General features: G+C 40.1%; 1 protein-coding gene across 9 annotated transcripts in view; it reads left to right on the plus strand.

Annotated features, from left to right (window-relative positions):
• The window catches only part of pknox2 (pbx/knotted 1 homeobox 2), a 439,080-nt gene that overhangs the window by 367,163 nt on the left and 58,003 nt on the right, over positions 1-13,914 (plus strand). For all 9 annotated transcript variants that reach the window (XM_060847102.1, XM_060847099.1, XM_060847107.1 and 6 more), the window contains one exon: positions 7,868-7,982. In XM_060847102.1, the coding sequence (XP_060703085.1) occupies positions 7,868-7,982 (115 nt within the window). The remainder of the gene's footprint in view (positions 1-7,867; positions 7,983-13,914) is intronic.

The following is a 13,914-nucleotide window of genomic DNA, read 5'->3' on the forward strand; positions in this document are numbered from 1 at the left end:
CTTTTATAGTCCATTCGTCTTAAAGCAAATGACAACATTCTATTTGCCTTAATTACTTGCGGTGTTTGTGCATTACCTATTTTGGGATACATGACCTGGGCACCTGGATTGTTTTGTACTTCATAGTTCTACAATTTCCCTTCATTCAAATCACATGCTGTTTTTCTATTCTTCATTCCAAAATGGGCAATTTCTTATTTTCCCACATTATAGTATACTTGTCAATATTTACTCTCTCACTGAACCCAACTTATCCCTTTGCAGACATCTTGTATCCTTTTAATTTTCTAATTCATCTTTGTAGGACTAGCAATCATTATTAAGGTCACAGCTGATGTTATTACTGGATAAATCAGACGCCAGACTGAAACCTGACTTCATTGATTATGGATTGTTGTGGTTTTAACAAATTGGTCTCTCACAGAAACATTAGTAATGCTGCAGATTTAGTTTTAACAATAAAACAGAAATCTGTTAATAGGAGAAATGAAGATAACATTGAATAAACCAACGCATCATCTTATAACTAGATTCAAAGATTTTAAAACACACAGTAAAAGTGTAATCCCATTAATCTCAAGTCAATTCTTTAGAAATGGAAAACAAACAAAATCACTTTTGTATCATATCTAAAACACTACTCCTACCAGAATCCCTATTTCTAACTCCTCAGCAAGCTTAACTGAAACTTTAACTCTTAGTCTGGAAATGCTGATAGCTTCTTCATGGAACTATTATACACCTGAGTTTAAACATTCTCACTGATAACCACCTCTTTGTGGTTTTATCCAAACACCTCTGGTTTGGGACTATCGCAAACTCTTTACTCTAATCTAGTTTCATTATGTCCTTCACCTCTCCAGTGTACTGATCTTTGCAACTTTCATTCAAGGACTGTTCAAAACTCAAAGTAGAACTTATAAGGATCTTTCTTAAGGTTTTGGTTTTTCTCCCATGTTTAAATAAATCTCTCTTGACCTTCTTTGTTTAACTTCACTCATCATAAAATTGTACCTAGTAGCACAAAAGCCCATTAATCTTAAGGCTGATTCTAAATGAAATCACAAAAATAATTACAAATTAAATATTAACTTCAGATATACTGAAGCTCTAAATAAAAACAAGATACTGTGGATGCTGGAAATCTGAGCTCAAATAAAGGGCTGCAGAAACTCAACAGATCTGGCCATGTCTGTAAAGAAAAAGGCAACTTTAACACTTCAAGTTTGATATGACTTTTTTTCAGTGCATATTAACTTTCATTAAGCACTGCAATCACTTTTCTGGTGTGTGTGCTCTCAATTAAAGGGTTTACAATAAAGTTTTCTTTTCCAGGCACATGAACTATTTTCAAATTATAAAGTTGGAGTATTAGGCTCTATTGAAATAATCACAAGTTCTTGACCTGAAATTTTCCAAAGAAAATAAAAGGTTGTGGTCTGTCTAAGTAACAGTTTCTCCTTACATTATGCATTTCACAATAATGGCAATCCAGCACAAGACTCAATGTCTGTTTTACAGCGATTGAACGTTTTTGTTCATACACAGTCAGTTTCTTCAAAAATTAACTGGCAGGCCATTCAATCCCCTTTGGTCATCTTCTGTAAAATAGTCCTCACCCCTGACATTAACAGTCAGTTTGAATTAATTTGCATAATTTGGCACAGCTAAAACTGTTTCCATTGTCAGTACAGCTTTCAAAGGCAATTTGATCCTCTTGTATCCATTTACATTTTCTGCCTTTTTTCTTAAAAGTGCAAGAAATTTTGGAACAAACTTGCTTTAGAACTTACTCATGGCACAGTGGTTAGCATTGCTGCCTCACAGCACCAGGGACCGAGGTTTGATCCAGTCTTGGATAACATTCTCCCCGTGAGTGTGTGGATTTCCTCCGGGTGCTCCAGTTTCCTCCCACAGTCCAGAGATGTGCTGGTTAGATGGATTAGCCATGCTAAAATTGTCCGTAGTGGATGTGCCGGTTAATTGGATTGCTGTGGGAAATACAGGGTCTGAGGGGTGGGTCTGAGTGGGATGCTCTTTGGAGGGTCAGTGTGGATTTGATGGGCCAAATGGACTGTTTACACACTTTGGGGATTTTATCAGTTGGATAGTGCCCACATAATGCAAAATTGTACATTTCATCTTAAGCATGCTTGTCAGTACCCCTTTGACAGGTAGTTTTAGTGACAAACTAGATTCATTGATTTCAAACTTCCAGTCTTGGTAAAGCATATGAACCCTGAACCCACTTTCGCTACCATGTTGATTTCGTTACAGAATCATTATGACCCATCTGGTTTTAGCACTATCACAATAGGTGACTTAGTTCACTAATGTCATTGTTTGTCGTGAGTTTAATTGCTTCCCTAACGGAGCTAAATTCTCTGGATTGAGCCAATATGCATCTTTACTTTGAAGTAAGACACACTCCAACCCTTCCCCACCCCTCAACATCATGAACAGATAACCCTATTTTTCCTGGCCTGCTCCCACAAGTTATTTTATAATTCTGTATTAGCCTTTGTAAGTCACCTTGATATTTTTCTGGAATGTAAGATATGATTCTACACATCCTCCATGTGTTTTACAATCTGATTGTTGGGAAGTTAATTTTTGAATTTTCCATCAAATTTATCCTTCTATTGCTCTGATCCTTTTATTTCACTCTCTACTTCCTTCACAACTGTAAGTATACTTTTCTCCTGACTACTCTCCCTGTCAAAATATCCTTTGAACAAGGATATGACACACTCAGTGACTCTCTTACTCCTGGCTGGAGTGCTTAGAATAATCTACATCATTGAGCTTCTTAATTTAATAAACTCCAATGTATCTTACTTTGAATGGTTCCTCAGAGATGGCACTAACACCTTGTTTCTTGCAGCGAAATATCAAATATCAAACTCTGGCCTTTATGCCTGCTGTAGGCACAACACTGTTTGTCAAGCCTCCTTCAAACATATCTTAGCTGCAAATGTGTTGCTGGTCAAAGCACAGCAGGTTAGGCAGCATCTCAGGAATAGAGAATTCGATGTTTCGAGCATAAGCCCTTCATCAGAAGGGCTTATGCTCGAAACGTCGAATTCTCTATTCCTGAGATGCTGCCTAACCTGCTGTGCTTTGACCAGCAACACATTTGCAGCTGTGATCTCCAGCATCTGCAGACCTCATTTTTTACTCAAACATATCTTAGCCAACTCACATGCATCAGTTTGTTTGGAAGCATTGTTCCTGAGCTTTGGTTTATTATTTTTTCTTGAATGAGTTTAAATGATCCCTGAAATTAACTCTGCAAAGGCGGGTATCCCATTATCAAGACACCCTTTATTTCCACCTGCATAATACATGGCACTGACCCAGTTAGCTCAGAGCCAGCTCCTGGAGTGAACAGAACCCCTGATGCTCCTGTTTTCCTGATGAAGGGCTTATACCTGAAACGTTGACTCCCCTGCTCATCAGATGCTGCCTGACCTGCTGTGTTTTTCCAGCACCACACTTCTGACTCTGACTCTCCAACATCTGTAGTCCTCACTTTCTCCCATTTATATGTCAGCCAGGACTCCCTGAATGGACCAGGTTAACAGCCCCAATTAGGGAACCCATTCCATGGTGTCCATCTGGCTGATCTTGCTCCCATCATTACAGTCCCCTTACCTCCTGTCTATCAAAAGGACTAAATCTTTGTTCATGCCAACTTTGATGCTATTTTCAAGCCAGATGGAGTCAGAGAGTTGTACAGCACAGAAACAGACTCTTTGGTTTAACTCATCCATGCTGATCAGATATCCTAAATTAATCTACTCTCATTTGCCAGCATTTGGCCCATATCCCTCTAACCCTTCCTATTCATGTACCCATCCAGATGCCTTTTAAATGTTGTAATTGTACCAACCTCCACCACTTCCTCTAGCAGTTCATTCCATACACACACTACCCTCTGCATGAAAAAGTTGCCTATTAGATCACTTTTACATCTTTCCCCTCTAACCTTAAACCTAAGAATCCATAGAATCCCTGCAGTGTGGAAGCAGGCCTTTCTAGCTTCCGTTTGTACACCCTTCGTGTCGCGAGTCTCATCATTCCCTGGGTATTGATGTTCCTGTTTGATTTCTTGGAAATTTGATGCTTTCAATTATGAATTGGTCTATTTAGGATCCTCTGTAAATGGCCATAACTTTACACTTTCAGACTTGGATATTGTGTGGATTTTTATTAACATATGTGAACTTCCTTTGCATGTTGAAAATACTGCTGAAGACATCATGAGTTTCCTACTCTGCGTGTTACTGCAAATCTGTGTTTTAACATGAGGAACTTGACTTTATATAGTAATCTTTAATTACTGTGAATTGTTGAAACACTTTTCACAAGTTGGTTGTAAAGCAAAGCCTAACAAAGAGTCAGCTCGAATGGTATTAGGGCAGATAGGCAAACATGTTGTCAAGGTGTAGGCTTTAAGGAGCGTATAAAGGAGGAGTGCTAGGGGTTTATGGAGGGAATCTCCTAGTTTAGGCCAAGACAACTGAATGTATGACCACCAATAATATTGGAGATGCTTAAGAGAGCAGAATCAAAAGGGTGTGGATACTTTTGAGAGATCAGGAGCTGGAGGAGATTAGAGTGTAGAGGAGTGAGGTTATGGAAGGAGTGAAAAATGTTAAATTGAGGTTTTGTCTCCTTATTGAATAATGCAAGCCTGCAAAGACAGGGATGGTGAATTGATGGCACTTGGTGTAAGGTACAGAACTTTGACTTCTGGTTATTTGGGATGGGGCAAGTGTAGGGCTGGCTAGGAGTGGGTTTGAATAGTCAAATCTAGGGGTGTTGAAAATATAGACAAGAGTTGCAGGCAACAAATGAGTTGAGGGAGGGTTGGATTTGGACCATGGTGGAAATTGGAAGTATTCACAGTGGTGCAGATACGCAGCTGGAAATCCAATTCACGGACATGAAAGTCATGGATAATCGCAGCCACTTTCCAGGGAGAGGGATGAACCTGATAGCTCATGCACAGAATTCCACACGAGCAGATTTGTTGAAGCTGCTGTTGCTTTGCACCATTGTTTATAACTTTTGATGCTTTAAGTCATTCTCAATGCTGCATGATTGCAAGTCCGTGCATCAGGCTGGCACTAACTGTCAAATAAGTACAGCGAAAATAGAATTTGCAGTACTTCCAATTTCATAAGTAGGCTGAGATGTAGTCCAATTTAATTTGAAATTGAGAAATGAATTTCTGATCACTATGTAATATTTAATCTTCCTGCTTTAATCTCCCCCCGGAGACCACTTCTTCTACATCAGTTCAAAGATTCCAATGGCATTAATTGTTTTATAGTAGGCTCATGACCTTTGCTGCAGATTGGAAGTTATATGATATGCATTGCTGGATATGTGGTACTTTCTGTGATTAACAAAGTGCTACTCTGCTGCCTTTTCCAATTGTTTGACTATGGGATATGGGTGACCCTGGGAAAGCAGCTTTTTTGACAAATCCGTAAATGTCCATTGCACAGTTGTCTCAAAAGCAGTGTGGTGGGTGTGCCTGAGAAAAAGTTCTGTAGATTCTGGTAATTAGAGATTAAAATGGAAAATTCTAGAAACATTTGGCTAGTCTGCCAGTATCAGGAGGGAAAGATGTGGAGTTAATTTTTCGATTTGATAACCTTTTATCAATGCAGTCGAAATACAAAATAGAAAAAACATTTAGAGCTATCAGTCCCTGCATCATTCTATGATTCAGTATTTGGGTTTATCTTCCTTATGAATTATCTTAATCCTATGTGCATTGCCTTTTCTCAAATCTTTTATTCACATTTCCTTCAATCATCTTTCTAACCTGTTGTCAAACTTTACATGATCCCTTCAAAATATATAGAAAGATTCTTCTGTTCTCTGTCCTAAATCTCTCATTTTAAATCTTTCAAGTGTTTTCTCTTGTTTCACCTCCTCAAACATTGGCTGCAAGCTGTTTCTATCTGTTCTCTGCCCTAATTTTAAAGAACCCTATCAAATTTCTCCCTAATTTCTTACAGAAATCAGCTCGAATGTTTGAAGTCTTCCTTTATGTTTGTAGTTCTTCACAGCAGGCAGCATCCTCGAATTCTGGCAGTTTCCTTTTTTTTATTGTCTCAACATCCTTCCTGTAGTGTGTAGCCTTAAAGTGCAGGCAGCAACCATTTGTCCTCCGAAGATTATATGAATTTAAGTTTGCTTCTTCACCTTTAGTAAATACACAGGTTACCAGAAAATCCTTTGCTCAATCAGAGGATTCTAATCCAAGATTTTGTTTGTTCCAAACTGAGAAATGAGGGAATGAGTGACATCAACCCTTTCAGAAATCCAGACTGACATTCCAGTGCAGTGTGGTACTGAGGCAATGCTGGACCATCTGAGCCACTGTTTTTTGGATGAGTTGCTACACAGGATTCATATGCCCACCTGAGGGGGCAGAACTATCAAACAGTGGTGTCCAGAGAAAAACAATAGAACTCATCCAGTATTTTTTCATCAACTATTTAAGTGTATCCCAGGACTTTGTTGGTAACTAGGGAAGAAATAGTGGGGGCATTAGCAGAGTTATATGTATCAGCTACAGCTACGAGTGAGGTGCCAGAAGACTGGAGAGTGTCTCATGTTGTGCCTTTATTTAAGAAAGGAGAGGCCTTGGGGAGGCAAGGACTGCTTAGGAATAGTCAGCATGGCTTTGTGTGTGGGATATCATGTCTCACAAACTCGATTGAGATTTTTGAAGATGTAACCAAAAGAATTGATGAGGGCAGAGCGCTAGACATTGTCTGCATGGACTTTACTAAAGCCTTTGACAAGGTTCCGCATGGTAGACAAATTAGTAAAGTTAGATCACATAGGATTCAGGAAGAGCTTGCCAATTGGATATAAAATTGGAAGGAAATAGAGGATGGTGGAGGAGGGTCATTTTTCAGACTGGAGGCCTGTGACTAGTGGTTTTCCACAGGGATCAGTGCTGTGTTCACTTCTGCTTGTCATTAAAACAAATGATTTGAATGAGAATTTAGGAGGCATGGATAGTAAGTTTGCAAAACTAATGGTATAGTTGACAGTGGAGAAGGTTATCTATGATTATAAAGGGATCTTGATTAATTAGGCTTTTGTGGGTGGCTGTATTTTCTACTTTACAACAATGATTAGCCTACAAATGTATTTCATTATCCATGAGCCACCTTTGGGATGGCCTGAGTCCTCCTTTTGTTTTAACTTCCCTGAAGCGAGATATGAAAATCTACCCTTGCCAGATAATGCTAACATAAAGAACTCAGTTACATGTTTAGTCAACTTCCTGTCAAGAGCTAACCCCAAACTGTGCCCGGAGTTCAGACATGAGAATAGGAAGCAAATCAATATTTTTTTTTCATTCGGCTTCTATGGACAATGACAGTGATCACTGAGTTACAGATTGACTTTGTTCAATCCCATTCTGCCAGAAATGATGAATTGTTGAGATTGACCTGGGTCTACTTCCGTGTTGTACTTCTCTATGACTCTATGACTTGACCAAATACTCTATGGGGATTTGGAGTGCAATGCATAGAGACACTGCAGTGAGGTGCATATGAGAAAACTGACTCAAAATTTCAGTAAAGCAAGTAAGTCCTGAAGCCCAGTCTTTTGGCCTTCTTCATAGATTGTCACTAACAATCTGAAATCTCCGGTTTATGGCAGAAGTGCTGAATGTATTTTCCTAGACCAAACTCTGCAATGGTACTTTGTGGTTCAGACAGGGTTCTCTGGGATGTTAGTTGTGTAAAGCCGCAGATAGGAAGTTCCATCCACCATCCACCATCCACCATCATGTCTCATTTATCCTTTGCTTTTATTTTTGCTGCAGAATTCTCCAGACTCTTTGACAACGATAAACAACACTGTCAACTCCCAGGGGATTGTGGTACCAACATCTGCATTACAACAAGGGAATACTGCCATGGCAACACAGGTAGTAACAGGTAAGGGTCATTGTTAGGATTCAACAAGGGGATTGTCAGGAAGTTGTCAGTTTTTGATTTTGTTTTGTTTACACCTCTTCCCCACCACTACATAAATCTTAGTTTTCTTCCCCATTCTTCCACACAACAATTGAGAGATTAAGCACCCCGAAATGATTTGATTTTTACCTATTCCGTGAGGTGGGGAATGGGGAGGGAGGGCAAGAAGGGGTAGGGAGTAATTTCTTTGTGATTTCAAGCCTTGAGTTTAGAAATTTGCAAACTGTATGCTGTAGGTAGACCCACAATGAGAGGGAATCGAGGATTTTGTCGCAGTGACAGTGAAGAAATGGTGATATGTATTTCCAAGTCAGGATGGTGAGTAGCTTGGAAGGGAATTTGCTGGTGGTGGTGTTTCCATGTATCTATTGCCCTTGTCCTTCTAGACGGAAGTGGTTGTGGGTTTGGAAGGTGCTGTCTAAGGACCTTTGGTGAATTTCTGCAGTGCATCTTGTACTTAGTACATACTGCTGCTTGTGGTGTTGGTGGAGGGAATAGATGATTATGGATGTGGTGCCAGTCAAGTGGGCTGCTTTGCCCTGGATGGTGTCAAGTTTCTTGAGTGTTACTGGAGTTGCACCCATTCAGGCGAGTGGAGAGTATTCCATCACATTCCTGATTTGTGCCTTGTAGCTGGTGAATGGACTTTGTATTCCTGGCCTCTGACCTGCTCTTATAGCCACTGTAATTACATGGTGAGTCCATTTGAATTTCTGGTCAATGTTAACCTCCATGGTGTTGATAGTGGAGTACTCAGTGATGATAACACCATTGAATGTCAGTGTTTAGATTGACTCCTATAGGAGATGGTCATTGTGTGGTGAGAATGATTCTCATGTGTTACAGTTTACACTTTCACATTCCTTAGTGTGCCTGGATGCATCTCATCCCACCCTGGTGCCTAACAACATTAATTGCAGGTAGCCTATCTGATATCTCCTCCTTATCAACTCATCAGCTTTAACATTGAGCATGCTGAATTAATTTATATCCAGTTGTGATTTTAGCACACGGTCAAGCTACACTTCAAAGTGGATGTCAGGGAAGTTCTTAAGGCTCTTAATTGTGAGGAGAAAGTCCAAGAAATATTGGCAAAGAGCTGTTTTGTGCCTCGCAGTAATGCATTATGTTCTAATTGAAATAGAATGTGCCCTAACAACTTGTCTTTCTAGAGGATGGAATGCACTGCTGCCTGAGATGTGCCTCTAGGGAAGACAAAGTAGGAGGGAATATGTTTGAAGGTTTTTGATAGAAAGTGGAAGAGTTGAGGTAGACATCAGGATGTAGCTTTTTTCAGAATTATGACTGTATTGGATGTTAATTACTAGCACATAACAAGTAGAGACTTGCTATAATATTTCAAAACACATGTTTTATCAGCCCTTGAGAGAAGCCATTTCCTGTTATAGGCACAGGTTGATATGGCGGGTCAGTGGAGGTCAGCTAGGTAAAGTCACCCTAATTCCTCGTGGATCATAGGGCTGCTCTCTCATTGTAGAGAGAAACAAGACTGGTGGTGCTTTAACCTGAGGAGAAAGTGAGTACTGCAGTTGCTGGAGATCAGAGTCCAGAGTGTGGTGCTGGAAAAATTATAGCAGGTCAGGCAGCATCCGAGGAGCGGGAGACTCAATGTTCCGGGCATTAGCCCTTCATCAGGAAAGATGATACTTTAACCTGAGCCTCAGGCAAGTGATGAGGTTGAGAAGGAGAATCCTTCATGGAAGGATTTGTTCATGGTAACCTCAGCCTGTGTGGAAATTGAACTCGTGCTGATGACATCGCTTTGTATCACAAACCAGCTCTCCATCCATCTGAGCTAATTGACCCCCTTACCAAAGGATAGGAGTGTTGAGGAAGCATGACTTAGTGAGTGGTACAATGATAACACTGGAGACTCTGACAAGTTGAATTTAATGAACTGCATTGTACCTATGGCCATGGTGTATTAACTTTCTCGGTCCACTTTAACAACTCCTTTATATAAGCACCCTGCACCGGCCTCTTCCGGTGGTTTTTTATCCAGTTCCAGGGGCCCACCCTAATTCGCATGTTTCATCTGCAGACTAGTCACAATCAGAGGATTTTGAGAGCTGAGCATCTCTTCCCACTCACACACTAGAATTCCAAAGGAATTCTCTTCATATCCTGATTAGGCTCATTTGGTGATGATCTGAGGGCGATGTTAATGTGTTGGTGTCACTGAACTAGAAATCCAGAGGCCTCTGTCACAGAGTCAAATGCCGCCATGGGAGCTGCTACATTTAAATTTAGCCAATCAGTTCATTTTTTAAAAAAATTAAAATACAATTGGATTTGAAAGCTAGTCTCAGTAATCATGTCACAACACGATCCACGATTGGTGTAAATATCCATCTGGTTCATGAATGTGCCTTAGGAAAGGAAGACTGCCATACTTACCTGGTCTGGGCTACATCTGACTGCAGGCCCATGGCAATGTGGGTTAATCTTCACTGCTCTCTAGAATGACCTAGCAAGCCATTTTTTTTCCCAGACTGCAACAGAAAAACCAAAGATGAATAAAACCAGCAGACGTATGACATCATGACCAGGTGGCAAGTGCAAACTGAACTCGACACTGTAAGGTCATCCTTGATTAACATATGGAAAGAAGGTTTCTGCCAAAATTGGGAGTGTTCTCTACAGACTAATCAACAATAGCCTGACATAGTCGTACTCATGGAATCAACCAATGCCCTACCATGCCTGCATATGTCTTGTCCCATGAGAAGCACAGACCCTGCAGAGGTGGTGGCACACTGGTATGCAGTCAGGTAGGAGTTGCCTGGTCATCCTCAAACGTGACTTTGAATGCCATGAAGTCTCATGATATCAGGTGAAGGATGGGTAAGGAAACCTTCTCTACTGATGAATCCATACTGTTCCATATCAACCACCACTGAGGGTGATGAGTGCATATAATCTAGTGTGTATGGGGACTTCAATGTCTAAGAGTAGCTCAGAGGTACTACTACTACTGATCAAGCTGGCTGAGTCCTGGAGGTTCTACTTACTAGACAGGATCTGTGGGCATTTGTGAGGGAAACAATAAGTGAGGAAGACCTAGTAGACTTTAGCCTTACAATCTACCATTCTCAGATTGTTTTGTCCATGATTGTATCATACAAGTGACCACCATAATGTCCTTATGAAGATTGACTCCTGTCTTGATATTGAGAATACTATCCATCATGTTAGGTACACTAATTCCTTGTTAAATGGAATAGATTCAGGACAGTTGTAGCATTTAAAAACTGACATTGAAGTGAATTGTACTCAACACCAATTTGTAAATTTAAGGCCTGACACACTCCCCAGTCTACCAAGATCATTGTTGTGGACCAGACCAGACCACCTCAAGATATTTTAAGAAGGTAACTTTTTCTTATTTTAAAGGCAAATGTAACATGTTGTGTTCCAGATGCAATTCGACTGGCCAAACAACTCAATGTTGAGCAAAACACAATTTATCCAAACACTATTGTTAAAATACGACAAAAAAGCAAGAGCTTAGAGTAACTGAACTTTATTGGAAAACTTAACAGAATAATAGATACAGTAACTAATAATAATCAACTATTTGATTATAGTAACGTCCCATAAACACAACCCTTGGCGAATCTCACAGGTAACCCAGCAGCAGCGAGAAACCCCAGCTTCTAGCTGTAACTGAGAGAGGGAAAAGATAGCTTCTACTTCTTCAAAACTATTCCAGCTTCTGCCCTATTGAGACCCCAACAGCAACAGCTTAAAGCTAAACCTAAAAACTAAAATAACTGGAAATCCTGGTCTGCAAGAGCTGATCACACCCATTCAGGCTGCTTCGATTGTTCCAACTTTTAAATAAATCCCAAGGCCTCACAACCCATTTACATTATGGGTCTTCACTAGCCAGCTCCGCAGCTCTGCACTAGAACCTCTCTTCAAAGCAAAAACAGTACAAAATGGCCTCTTAACACCTCAGGTTCATCACATCATCAAGCCTGGTTCAATGGAGAGTACAGATGGCCCTTCTAGGAACAGCATACCTAAAGATGTGGTGTCAACCTGGTGAAGCTACAGTTGGTTCTGCTATAACGCGGTAGTTCCGTTCTCCGGTAACTCGGTGTTGTCAGAAAATTGAGTAATAGCAGCACCATTTAAACAAATGGGGCCAGAATCATGTTATAACTAATACACGCTTTAAAAGTTTGTGCTTTAGAAGCCGTTTCCCCAATTTGTCAATTGTGTTCTACTGAACTTGCATTAACGAAACGTGTGTTATATCAGAATGACCTGTACGACACAGGACTACTTGCAGACCAAAAGGTGGAAGCAGCGTCAGATAGACAGAACTAACTGATCCCATTTCCAAAAGATCAGATAAATTCTGCAGTCCTGCAATATCCTGTATTGAAGGTTGTTGGACAATTAAACAACTAGTAATATAAAGGAATCCACAAATATTCTCATCTTCAATGATGAGGCAGCACAGCACATTGTGTATCATAAAGAACTATGGAATGCAACTCACTGTACCCATGTGGCCTGGACTTTTGAGTATAATTTGTCTTTCCTCGTCTGTGTTTTCTACGCTTATTATCTGTACTAAACAGTCTGTTTTTGTCTGTCTTATTCATGAATGTTAGGTGTTTTAACTGACTATAGCTAAAGTTGCATTGTGGTGAATTTGTCACTTCTTTAGTATTTCAAGGTATGTTTGTTTACAAAAGTTATTTTCTTATTAAAAATGACCTGATGTAAGTTAGAATTGTCCTGAATCGCAAACAGTTAGGCAAACCTTGATGGTTTAGTTGGTGAGTTGCATGTTTGTAATGATTTGTGGAATATTGGGGCTCAGTTGTTGAGTCAGGACACTATGTTAAATTTAAATCTGAGATGCAGTTGAAAGAGCAGCAAATGCCTGGTGAACATCTTTCAGCTTTATGCATAATCATTGGAAATGCATTTGGTATGACCTTGCAACTTTGTTTAGATTGATGGCTTTTTTGTCCAGCAAAATGTATAGCAGTTCTTTTGAAAAAACATCTTCTATTATTAGCTTATATCAGTTGTCCTATGCCAATTGAAATATTGGAATACCTAAGAAGTTAACACTTTGCTTATATATTGTAGCTTTAAATTTAACGGATCAGTGTTGATTATATTGGCTATTGCTGTATTCTTATAATTCTGCTTCTTTTAAAGACCACATATCCCTTAAATACAGAAAGTAGTGGTTTTATGTGTCTGTGTCACTTGATGAAGCTGGTAGTGAGAATCAAAATGGAGCCCCCGAAAATCAAGAAATAGTATTGTGCGGATGAGGCAGGAGGCATAAAATATTTTGTCTCTTGTTTATAATATCTGCAGAATTTTGCTCTCCTATTATTTGCTCCATTCTAGGTGTTTTATAAGTGTAGTTAGTTTCAATTTAAAATGAGAATATATTTGCCACTCAATTATCGAGTGTATTTTTATCTCTTATCAGAGCCCACTTGTGTGGATGGCAATTACAGGCAAATGGGTTGATGTTAAGCTGCTGTCAAAAACTGTAGCACTGGAAAAGCACAGCAGGTCAGGCAGCATCCAAGGAGCAGGAGACTCAATGGTTCGGGCATAAGCCGTTTAGGAATGTGGGGGTGGAGGCCCAGAGATAAATAGGACGGTGGGGGTTGGGTTGGGGGGAATGTAGCTGGGAAGGCAATAGGTAGACAGTGGGGGGTGATAGTGATAGGTTGGAGGGGAGGGTGGAGCAGATAGGTGGGAAGGAAGATGGACAGAACAGTTCAAGAGGGCAGTGCCGAGTTGCAGGGTTGGAACTGGGATGAGGTGGAGGGAGGGGAGATGAAGGAACTGGTGAAGTTGACATTGATGCTGTGTGGTTGGAGGGCTC

Source organism: Hemiscyllium ocellatum, chromosome 29, assembly GCF_020745735.1.
Source record: "Hemiscyllium ocellatum isolate sHemOce1 chromosome 29, sHemOce1.pat.X.cur, whole genome shotgun sequence".
NCBI classification, from domain to species: domain Eukaryota; kingdom Metazoa; phylum Chordata; class Chondrichthyes; order Orectolobiformes; family Hemiscylliidae; genus Hemiscyllium; species Hemiscyllium ocellatum.